Raw genomic sequence first — 12,987 nt, 5'->3', positions numbered from 1 at the left:
AAACTTTCGGCAAAAAAAACAGAACTTGTTAAATTTTTATACCATTTTGACAAATGAGGTTTGTTATATTTAGCTCAATTCTGGATACAAATTTGTCCCCAAATTATGGTTAAAGGGGTCATGTGATGCTTTTTAATGTTTTCCTTTTTCTTTAGTGTGTAATGTATCTGTTTGTGCATATATAAGATCTGCAAATTATAAAGCTCATAATCTCCCAAAAAAAGGGATTTATTCTATCTAAAGGCCCGATATACTCACAAAGTTCTTTGCAATTCAGCCCTCCAGTAAAATCATGTCACGTTTATTTATATACTACTTTATGCAATCGATTGTTTAAAAGCAAGCAGCTTTACATTTTTAAACATTAAGCGTAGCGTCAGTTCTGGCAGCTCATGTTAGTCAAGCTCGCATCAGATGACTCTCAGCTGATCCACGTCTACCTATAGGAATACGACGCCTAACTCTGTATACATACTGTATAAGCTCCTTCAGTTTTATCAGCAGCTATCGCGTTTCTCAGGAGCTAATTACCCTCCTCCATCCCCAGCTCCTCCTCTCGTCCAATCAGGATTTAGCCTTCTGAGTGCCCTTTGAATCAGAATAAATTCTCGAATTATGTTGTACTTTAAAATCTTGAATTAATGATATCTGCAATACATTTAAGTTGGTTCTGTTCTGTTTACCCTAAGGGGGGGTATTGCTGCTCTCCCTGCTCTTATCCATGCTAGGCTGCATGGATGCGCAGGGAGTTCTTACCCAGAACAGAACCATACCTCCAATCCAAACTGTATGCTAATTGTCAATCGTATTTACTATTACGTAATCTAATCACCACTGAACAATGGTAGTTCAATGGTGTTTACTAGACAGGGTGAACTTTCTTTGACAAGCTGTTTTGAACTCCAAACGAGTTCAAAACGAACATAGCTTTGGCCTGATTTTGTTCAAAATGACGTCACACCAGTTCGTTCTTCGATTTCTCTTGAATTATATCAGTGCCTTAACAGAAAAAAACAGTTTCAGACCTGCCTAAAATGCCTCGATCGAAGTCCAGATATTACTTCCGGGAATGACTACGTGACAATGTGACATACTAGCATAATTCCCAACCAAAGGCATATGATTCTAGTAAGGGACGTTACATTTCCGACACACACTTGAGGTTTTTGGCCAATCACAACGCACTGGGTCAGCTGGCTAATCACAGCACTCTGGGCTTATCGGAAGGAGGGGCTTTGTAGAAATGCGTTTCAAACAGACTGGGAATAGAGGTGCTGCAATAATATAGAGTATGTAAAAAATCTTTGTTTTACATTAAAGCATGTTCACCTATTCTTTTACACCAAATAAACAAAATAATGAACTTTTAAAATAGCATAATATGACCCCTTTAAATAGGCACACACACACACAACCAGGAACAAAGTGCATTTGAAATGGCTGTTAAGTTATCATTCTCAAAATGAAATGTTTTCCTGCTTTTTACCTGCTAAATTGTTGCCTCTTATAGAATGGCAACCGGTTAAACCGGTTTACAGCAAATGACACGTCAAACATACAGCATGTATTCATTTTCACAAGTACCCTGCTAATAAAATTCTAGAGGACTGTAAAATAATTTGGCCAGATAGAGTCTTACCATAGAGATGGTACTTCCTGTCCGACATGTGTCTCTCCTTCAGGATGTTTCTACCTGTAGGCCCGTTTAACATTCAGAGACACCTAGATTGCCTGTTTCCTCTTTACTGGGCATATCCAATGAAAGCAGCAATGTTTTGTCCTATATGTTGTTTGGGTCACTATGATATAGTTTGCTTAGAAAACACCTTCAGTCTGTGGTCAAAGCTAGTACGATCAGCTCTGACACAATAGGACAGTCTGTGTGTGTGCTCATTCACAGGACTATGGTCAAACACATCTTAGATAGACACACACTCATTCTTCACCCTCCCTCTCTTCTTCCTGTGTGAAACTGGCCTCCTCATCTCTTTCAGTACGCTGTCAAAGTGCTGCATGAGCTGCAAAGCAGAAGATCTTTTCCAGAGCCTTTATACCAGACATCAACCGCCTAAAACCTTGTGTTCACATTTCTGGATCCCTCTGTCTCTGTCATGTATTTGTGCAAAATACAGTACATGTCATCAGATGAGGGCTATAACCAGTCATTTGCTTTCTGTTTAAACACACACACACACACACACACACACACACACACACGCATCAGTGTAACCACACACTTCCGGATGTTCAAACTTGATCAAATGAGACTCTGCATAAAGCAAGTTTCCTTGTAATATCTCTTTGGTGGGGTAATAGTGTCATAATATAAAAATAGCATGTTACTGATCTATTGATTTCGCTTTACTGAAAGGAAAATGTCAAGCACACATTTTGCACCTAAACATACAGTCTAAGAATACAGCTGTCTATTTAAACCTGGAAACAAAGTTTTAAGATTTGGAAAAAAGAGAGAAAAAAGTGAAGATCAAATGTTTAAGATGCTGCACTAGTTTTGCTTCATTAATCAAATGCAAGCAAATTAGTGACACTGAGCATGCAAATGTTTTACAGACTGTCCGATGTTCCTGCTTCGCTTTTGTTGCAACATAACAAGGATCATCAGGTTTTGTCCATGCCAACAAAAGAGTGCTGCTTTTATTCAAGCAAAATGGGATGTACCAAATGGGTACAGGCATTGTCAAATTCATGTACCTTTTCAGTTAATTGTTTCACTCAAATTTGTATGCCGATAACATCCAAAGAAACTATAGATTTTTTTATTTATTTTTTATGTAATACTTGTAAACGCCGCCTCCTTCTTCTTGACGATTCGCTGCACTTCTTCGTTTCACCACCATATATTTTTGTTGGTGAACTGCATCGTCCATCCCAAAACCTGACTAACAGCTTCCTGGATCTGGCTAGTCACCCTGTCCCATGTTGCGTCCAACGGTTGGTCAGGATCCATGTACACTCGATCTACAGCCGTCCTGAGCTGATCCGGTGGTCCTTGCTCGTTGATGGTGAAAGATTATGTGTATTTTCAGTTAACTTTAGTCAGATGCATTTACATTGTTACTGTGCCTCACATGTAATCAACTCTATCTGTGTCTGTAAAGGTGTGAACAAAATGGCCCATACAGATGTATGGCCCATAGAAACTGATTGGTGTGAATGACAAAGAAACAGCATTGCTCAGAGTAGATTGCAGGGTATATCGATCTCCTGTGGGAGGCCCTAACAGTTTTCTATTGTTTGTAGCCCATTTGTCTTCATGTATAAAGTTCTGTCTCATAGACAGAACTTTGGGTTAAGATTGTTGAAGGGCGACAAGCTAACATCGCTGCTGAAGGACTGCTACACTACAACCCTTCAATAAATGCTTCTCCCCACAAGAACTCTGGTCAAGCTTACTGATTTTATGTATTGGAGAAATCTAATACATTGGCGAGCCACCCAAACCACTGCTCGGCTAAATACAGCAAAATCTAACAATGGGAACTAGCTTTAGGTCGAATCTTCTTAATAGTCAATTTGGGTGGTGCGAGGGTCTCTTCCTGAATAATTTTTTGGCCACAATCAGGTAATGTGCCACCACACAGTCCAAGATTTGTCAGCCCTTGTCGTTCTGAGTGCCCTACCCCAGGCCGCCGTGCAGGTGTTCATATCCATCCCGCTAGGAACCAACATGGCAAATGCAGTAGAGGCTCCTGGCCGAAAAATGTAGGTAGGGCAGATTCTGGGTCTTAGTGCTAGTTTATGATAAACATTTTGTAAGCTTTATATTCTAATTGCTGAACACATCAGAGACTTTTGGCAGAATTAGAATGGCCTTGCATTATTCAGCCTGACAGTGGCGCTCCATTGATGATTGATAGACTTTAGTTCACACAACAAACGCATAGAATGCCATCTTAGGGGCTGTTTACACGACACCGTTTTCAACTAAAAACTTTGTTCGTTTACACGATAACAGCGTTTTTTGGGTGCCTGAAAACGCAAAGTTTTGAAAATGTGTTTCAAAGTGCAAGTTTTTGAAAACGGTCTTCATGTAAACAACAAAAAACAAATCTCTGAAGACGATGGCGTCATGCACATGCATATTACGTGTTCAGTCTATAGCGTTTCATCGCCATCTAATGGCCTGGCAGCAGAATACTAGCCTGACTATGTCAGACTTCCTACTTCCGCTAATTTCATTTCGCTCCTGTAGTCAGTCTGAGATAGCAGCCTATCTTTCAGTTTTCCACCGGCCTGAAAACAGCCGGGCCAATCAACGAACAGAGGGCGGGCTGAGAGCCGTGATGTAGACGCTGATTGTACCGTGGATGCGTAGATTTACTTCACATAATCTGCAAAAGTCATTCACAGCCATGTTCACTCCGGTATTTCGCTCGATGGTTTAGTTTTTGCATCATACATGCGTTTACAGTGGAAGTTAGATGCGGCTGAGCATGCGCATAACACACGCCATAACCAAACGTTATGTGATTGGCTTACGGGTAACCAATGATTTTAAACTTCAGACAAGCGCCCCCCCGCGAGAGAGAAAACACTTCTCTATTATGCCCTTCCAGACTCTGTATACGAAGCAAAGTGAAGTAGCAGAGTCTGGTATTACCAGGCTAGCAGAATACAGGGTTTTTAGTCATTTTTGACAATGGTGTCATCTGCAAGCGGAAAGCTCAAAGGAAAAACGTCTCAGTTTTAAGCATATCATTTTCGTGTAAACGTACCTTTAGAAATGCCTTAATGTAGTATTTATTGCCACTGAATGTTGCTGCTAATTAATGGCGCAAATATCAGTTAATTGACTACTGCAAACATCAGTAAATCACTTTGAAAGGCACCTTGAAATCGCGTCTGAAAGGGAAACTCCCTCAAAAGAATATGCACTAAGGTCAGCCGCAAAAATAACCGTGTCCACTCCTTTTCATAACTAATTTTTCACTGCTTTTCTTCAATAATCCTGTCCAGTGTTGACTACTGCTGACTTTCAGTAACATGAGTTTCATAATCAGATTACTTCTTTCAAGCAAAGTAATGCACACAGAGTTACTTTTTCAAATAAGTAATGCAAGTTACTTTGTTTTCCCATTTATTGACTGACACCTCCACTGTCCCCATGTTGAGAGAAATCAGGATTAAGGTGCAGAGGCATTGTGTGCGCTGTGTAAACATGATGGTTATTGTAGCTGTAGACTAAATATGAGCATGCATTTACTCATCTCACTTGCACAAAAACATGTTCAGTATTCCTCAAAATGAATACAAAATCTCAGAATATTATATTATGTAAACCTGCAATAATTAAATATGTTAAATTACATAAATATTTACATTTAATCTCACTTTGTGTATTTGCCGCCCTCTACTGCACAGGCGTGAATTTGCATTTCCTTCAGCTTGAGGCTTATTCATTTCACTTTTGGTGTGAAAGGGCCTTTACAGTGGCCCGGAGGGATGACATTTGGGATGACTGAGACTGAGACTGAGACATACATGATACACATCTTAACCACACATAAGAAGACGCGCATGGAAATTACAGGTGGTTTAACAGAAGCTGCTAAAATGTTAGATTTAAATAAAACATGCTCTTCGTTGAGGGTGGACAAGAGTATAGATGCTCCAGGGGAGTTGGTGGCACAATTTCCTGCTGACCCAAAGAGGGCAGAATCTCAACCAACTAAATTCCATAGATGTGTCAGCCTCAATACTCAAACACAGGACAATGACAGAACAGATGGACAACGAACAGCTGGAGGCAAAAGCAAACAAATAGAGAAAGACAGCTAGACAAAGAGATAGATTATGCATGAATGGGATGAGAAGGATGGGATCTTTCTTTATAAACAAATTTTGTCAGCTCATCTCTGCTCTAACTGGTTCACCCTTAGGACATTTAAGCACCAGAGCAGCCAGAAAAGCACAAATATACAACTAAAAAACCTTACAAATGTAACTTACAAACTACAAATACTTGCTCATCAAAATAAAATACTGGTGTGAGAAATGTATTATTGTAAACATAAGCAAATTGACATTTGAAAATATAAAAATACATTAAAAAGAATCTGTAACACTATTATCTGTACTCTTTGATACCAATCTTTTATTTGAAAGTCACGTTTCTAGTATCTGTAAAACTATATTTTTCCATCTTAAAAATATATCTAAATGACGTCATATGCTCTCAATGACAAATGCGGAACAATAAGTTCATGACATCAAGGCTAGATTATTGTAATGCTATTATGGGTGGTTGCCCTGCACGCATAATAAATAAACTACAGCTGGTCCAAAACGCAGCAGCTAGAGTTCTTACCAGAACCAGGAAGTATGACCATATTAGCCCGGAACTATCAACACTGCATTGTCTCCCTATTAAACATTGTATACATTTTAAAATATTGCTGATTAATTACAAAGCACTAAATTGTTTAGCTCCCCATTACTTGAGCGAGCTCTTAAAGGAACACTTCACCCATTTGCATTAAGCTTTGTATCGTTAGAAGAAACCCAGTCATATTTTTGATGGTCGTGCATTATTCCCTCATTTTCCCCTAAGACGGGAGAAATACGGATTTCATTCGGATTTAAGCTGTTCGAGTTATTCCATGTCAAATAAGAAAGATATGCATTATCATTATAAAAATTATATATATTTTTTTGTCTTTTATCAGCAGTTTCTCGGCAGGAGAATGTCCTAATGTAATTTATATATTTTTTAAATTTGAAAAGTGTTCTTTCAAACGATACCTACCGTTTGACTCTCCTTGCTATAGTTTTGAAGTTATGAGTCGTTAGTTTTGTGTATGTCACTCAGAAAACATTTTTTTTTTATTGCCTTCCAAATGTGTGAGGACTAAACAAAAAGGCTACCTTTGTTCCAACTGCGGAGTTATGAGTCTTTAGTTTTGTGTGTGTCACTCAGACAAAACAACTCTGAAAAATGCCTTCAGGGCTTAAGGGGTTAATGGTTTGGGTTCTTGATCCACCAGGCCCGGTTGTTGTGTGAATGAGCGGGCCGGAGCGCGTTAAGGGTTTTCTGTTAGAATGGTGTCGTGTTAGCGGCCCCCAAGTTAATAACTAATGATCTTTGCAACGGAAGTGAATCAATCAAAACTAACTTTAGCTGGAGAATAACTTTATTCTAGAGCTGCTGTAAAGCCAAAACAATATCTGTTACTTTAATTTCCTATTATCACTCTAAAGCTGCTTTGAAACAATCTATATATTGTTAAAAGCGCTATATAAATGAAGGTGACTTGACTTGACTCCTCCTATAAAGATACATGAGGAAAAACGTTTTACCTAAACACCCAAACTAGTCAATGAACTGTAACGTTACAGTCCTTGCAAGCATCTACAGTACAAAAACTGTCTCTTCTTGACCACTGAACCCACACTCTCCCCTTACTGCAACATGCCTGTTTGTAGCTATTGCCCCATAAATAAGCCTCCATTGTAGCTGTTAGCTTCTATTCCTGAGACTTTTACAGGGACCTCCACTGATCTTTCAGGGTAAAATTTTACAGAAAACTACCTTGCCCACCTCATCTGTCATTGTTCTTTCAGTGTCTCCTCATAAACAGTTTTAATACATTGTACAACTTACAACAACTTTATAAACATAAAACATAAAATGCCTAAAAACATTCAATTTTTTTTAGGCATTTCTCAGGAATTCATAACCCAGAGGTCTCAGAAACATCTATTTGTGAGTCTTCCTGCATATTGTTTTCAAGATCATAAGCAAAAACTATTTTTGAAAGCATCAGTCAGTTATCACTTTCCTGTAATGTCTAAGCAGTTTACTTCTCTGTGGACAATGAGGCATTAAGGTATTACAAACAACGGGAATTTCTGTAAAGCAGCTTTGAAACAATGTCTTTTGTGAAAAGCGTAATACAAATAAAAATAGACTTAACTTGCAAGATTCTACACACACTTCCAACTATCATGGTTCAGATCCCTAAGCTTTGTGTAGTTGTGCCTTATGAGGACAAATAAACTGTTTGTCCAACACTTAGAACAACCCATACTACCTGTTGTAGCATAAACCATTAAAAAAACGTATATGCATCCCAGACTTGAAATGAGAGATTGCATTGTTTCCTTCAAAAACATGAAGACTAGTTATTCATCTTAAAAGAAAACTAAGGGTGTGTTCATGCTTGTAGTTCGGTTCTCATTTCGTTTGGTCCAAAAAAAAAAAAAAAAAAAAAAAAAAAACATTAAGTACTTGTTCACATTGGTATTTTAACATCAAACCTAAAGATACCAAACCTAAAGGCATAGGGATATTTTCACAACCTGATTGGTTGACTTTTATTACACATATTTTGCGATGGAACTCACTGAACATCCAAAACAATGCTGTGTGCTGGACTAAATGTGCTTGTTGTATGTGCGTAGCCTACATATAATGGTATTTTGACCAGCTGAGAACTCAATCACACCAGGGTTAATTTGAATCGAACCAAACATGCCAAGTGTGAACACAACCTGACTCCACTTTACTCATCCTCAATGCTGATGTTGTTTTTGCAAATAATTTGTTCCCCCACTGCTAGCATCACATCCTCCACTGAAAGACCCAACAAGCTTAGGCTCACACCTGACTCCATGGCGGAGTCATAGAGATAAAGACGCAAGAAAGAAGTATAAGCAGACAATAGAAAACATTTTTCCTCACCACCACATATACTATATCTAGCAAGAAACTAAGGGAGTCATTAAATATGAGAGAAAGGCTCAGGAAAGAATAGTTTGGACTCATGAATACTCACTGGTCACTGAGCTATCTGTTTTTTCCACTTTCAGGCTGCACAGGGGCGAGGTGACAGAGGTCATTCTGGTTTCGAATGATGTAGTGTGGTCTTGCTCTGCAATCTCTGCCGCAGTGATTATTGCTGGTCTGGTCTCTTCATCCTTACTGCTGCTGGCTGTCTCCTCCACCAACAAACCCTGCAATGAACATTTTGAATTAACGCGTGAGACATTCAAAGAAACACAGTATTTCTTATTAAAGGGCACATTCTAAACTTTTGAAGCACTTATGATATTAATAAATGTTTCTTAGAGGATATTATTCAAACAAACAATAGTCCTTGATTCATATCTCAAAGTTAATTAACCAATTTTAAATATGAGTTTTTGTTTTCCAGCCTTCTGAAATGCCAGGATTGACATACACATGTGCATGTAAATCAAAGAGGTGTGCTCTTATCAACTCATGACTGTCCATAAATCACAAGAGTGGTAGTGCTGAGTAAAGCCCAGGACACACAAAGCCGACGATTGGCCGTCGGGCAACGTCTGGCCGTTTTTGAGCATCGGCCGTTTTTTTTGGTGTGTTCTTCACTGCTGGCTCTAGTCAGACGGAGCCATTTTATTTTTTTTATTTTTTTGCCGATTCAGCATGTAGATTCGTTGTCGGGCCGTCGTCGGTAAGAGAGAACTCTTGGGGTAAAAAAAAAATAAATAAAATAAATAAATAAATTGGCTATCCTCTGTCCCCTATCAGCTAAGTGAATGAGTCGGTGCACGAGAATAGCAAAACAGCGAGCAAAGAAGTCAATTACAACTAAAATATACAAAATTCGTTGTTTCAAAATGGCACACTTCAAGTTAACTAATCATTAACACACTTGAAGTATACTAAATTAGTCTGGCTGAAAGTATACTTAGCTTTTTCTTTTTTTTTACCAGGGTATATAAGCATATAAACTCTCAAACAGTGTGTTGATTGCCACATGATGAAACAACTCCACATGATGACTATACGCTTGCAGAACTAATGGGCCCTGTCAGACACTCCACTGTTTTTAGCAGCAGTCTTTACTTGAATTTCTGGGGAACGTTAAAAGTCTCATCTTTCAAGTGACAGAGACTAGATATGTGACAGAATTCTCCTAGATCCATCAGAAGAACAAGAGAGACATAGGAAGAGGAGATATTGAACAGCACCAGTATGTGAGCACTGATGAGATGTTGTCTGACCATGAAAGGAAAGTAAGATGCTGAAAGACGAGGTACAGAAAGAACTATCAGAGAGAAGTATGAAGTTCAGCAGAAGCTTCTGTAACAGCAGAAGCTTCTCGGTCAGGCAAACTGGAGCCTGTTTCCACAGACTTGAGGAATGAACAGTGACATAACGATGGTACATGTTGTTTACCTGACAATAACCAGTCTAAAATCAAACAGTGCGCATCCCGGTGTTTTGCCGGCAGTCCAGCACTTCTGATTTGCTGTTCACAGCTCGCATAAACACCTGGTAATGTACTCTGATCTGTCCTTTCTGGTGATATATTTAAACTGTTTTTAAAAATATTTAAAAATTCACTCACTCTCTCACATACACAGTTTTATATATTTAGATATAAAGAGCAATGTATTGCAACATTATTGCATTGCTCAACGAGACTGTCATAGACAGCAGAAGTTGACAGATTGCCAGTAAGGGTCTTTACATGCAGCACAATTGGGGTACTGGGCAAGGTTGTGAAAACAGTGTTGTTGTTTTTTTACAAAGAGTACATCAAGTCAAAAAAACCTTAACATCATGAAAATGATTCCACTCTAACCCTAGGTGGACAGCTTTGGTTTAGGACTACACCCAGACAGACAGAACATTTTGCAGAAACGTTTTGATTTCAGGCTACTAGAGGTAATATCATCATTCATATAAACTTTCCATATGCAAACTCCAAACACAGTGCTCATGGCAGAACAGCAGGTATAAATAAGCAGGTAAACACTAAAGACTGTGAGTGGTGAAGGAAACCTCCATCTTACAAACACTCACTCGTCTGAAAGCACAGTGCCTGTCTCGCTCACCTTTTCCCTCTTCTGCAGAAACTTCAAAAGAATCAGGGGAGAGGGTTATCCCAGTGCTGGAGGTGACTTACTAACAGGTTGTCATAATTGAAAAAGTGAATATAACTTAAATAATTGATTCTCTTTTTAAAGCAGGCATTTGCTCTGGCAACTACAGAAATGCAGTAAGAATATTAAACAAGATCCATACATTGTAACACATGGATGTGTGGAAAGAATGATGTTTATACTGTCACAGGCCCAGGTCAAAGATGATGAAGACCACAGAATAAGTATTTCCCAATAACAGCAATAGACAGAAATATTTATTCAGCGATTTATTCAACATGAGCAAACAACATGAAACAGTGTCCTACGCACAAACAATACCGGACAAACACTGAGTGAAGGTGACAAACTTAAATACACATGGTGATGAACTAGATGACGAACAACTGTGATGAATGAATGTCCATGGTTACTGAAGAGTGCAGTAGACTAGAACAAAGGAATATGTGACTGAAGACAAACAAACTAAAAGTCTATGAAACTAACTTAACATAAACGTGACATGTACAAACATTTAAAAATATACACAGTTTGTATTTTAAAATGTGTGCCAAATAATTACGTTTGGTGTGAAAGGGTGTATATATATATACACGGCAGGGGTGGGCTGGCCATCAGGCAGACCGGGCACTTTCCCAGTGGGCCGACGTGCTTTTTGGGCCAATACATCTCATACTTAGTAAAAATAAAAAATAAAAAATAAAATAATAAAATAATAATAATTATACATATATATATATATACACATACAGTTTTTTTTTTGTATATATATTTTTTTTCTGAACGTCCCATAAAACTCGTACATCGGCGGCCCATTCGTTTAGTTTTGCTTAATTTGCGGCGCTGGGATCTTTGTGCCGGTGTAATGCATTGGACAAAAAAAGTCCGCGTAGGTTGTTTTCAGCGAGGCTCCAGCGTAGGTCCGAAAGGTCCTGAAGTATAAATCAGCCTTCAGTGTGTATCTGTCAAAATAGTCAGAGAGATGGAGAAGAAACGCAAGGAATGTGCAGAGAAATATTGTGAAAAAAAGAAACAGGCCCTTCAAGTGGCTGATGAGGATAGTAAGGAGGATAAGGAAAGAAATTAGTGAGTGTAGCTAACTGCGGTAAGCAGAACTTGGCTACTCTCAAAACACTAAAGCCCAATTTATACTTCTGCGTCGAACCCACCTAGAGGGACAGAGGTCCACTCACCACACATTTACCAAAAATCCTGTGGGAAACACTGGTATTGCTAGCCAATGCAGCTTATAGCTTGTTTTAGGATTCATCACTGTGGAGTATAGTTCAATTGTATTTTACAATTAGTAGTTATTTCATCTGTTAACTCTTACTCATTCCTACTCACTCATTACATGGCATTAGTGGTTTTAAGGAATAGGAGTTGGTATACATAATTATTTAAGGGCGTGTAAAGATCGGTTGTGTTTATGATCATATGTAGTGGGCCGGTCTGGGCCAAGATGCCAAGGCCGTTTTTTTGTCCCAGTCCAGCCCTGATACACGGTGAGTGTGATTTCACCAAGTACAGTATGTTCCTGGATCAACAACTTTGTTGATCCTGGAACAACATTCCAATCAACCAATTTAAGGGACAAGTTTACAGTTTGTCAACTAAGCTTACAACCAGGCTTAGGTGCTTCTACATAAGTGTTTATTAATCTATCATTTCTCTCTGATCTTAGAAATAAGTTATGGGTAGGGTTAGGTTTAGGTGTATGGATAAGGTTAGGACTACTTTTGGCAGACAGGAATGTTGTTCCAGGATTACAAAATATGTTCCGGGAACATGTTACTTCAAAAGTATGCAAAATCACGGTGACCATATAAATACTCAGTAAACTGAGTTTTGGGTGATGTAATATGCCTTTGAATGAGATATGCCTTATAAATGTAATCATGAAAGCGATTATAACAAGTTGGAACCAGAAGTCGCAGTAGTTAATCACACAAAATATAACCAAAAAGCCAATTCAAGGTACAATAGATAGTCCAACATACAGCACATCTTTCATTACTCTGGCTTTTGGCTATAGAACAACAGAAGCAGTAGAAGCAAGTTCAAAGCATCTCAGCAACAAAACAAAACAAAAAG

At 38.6% G+C, this 12,987-nt stretch overlaps 1 protein-coding gene across 3 annotated transcripts in view; it reads right to left on the bottom strand.

Moving 5' to 3' along the window:
- gse1b (Gse1 coiled-coil protein b) overlaps positions 1 to 12,987 on the bottom strand; it is a 245,807-nt gene that overhangs the window by 162,290 nt on the left and 70,530 nt on the right. For all 3 annotated transcript variants that reach the window (XM_082182838.1, XM_082182839.1, XM_082182840.1), the window contains one exon: positions 8,796 to 8,973. In XM_082182838.1, coding sequence (XP_082038964.1) covers positions 8,796 to 8,973 — 178 coding nt within the window. The remainder of the gene's footprint in view (positions 1 to 8,795; positions 8,974 to 12,987) is intronic.

The sequence above is a fragment of the Leuciscus leuciscus genome, assembly GCF_965113295.1.
Source record: "Leuciscus leuciscus genome assembly, chromosome: 10".
NCBI classification, from domain to species: Eukaryota; Metazoa; Chordata; class Actinopteri; order Cypriniformes; family Leuciscidae; genus Leuciscus; species Leuciscus leuciscus.
This window is presented reverse-complemented; position numbering and strand designations above follow the sequence as displayed.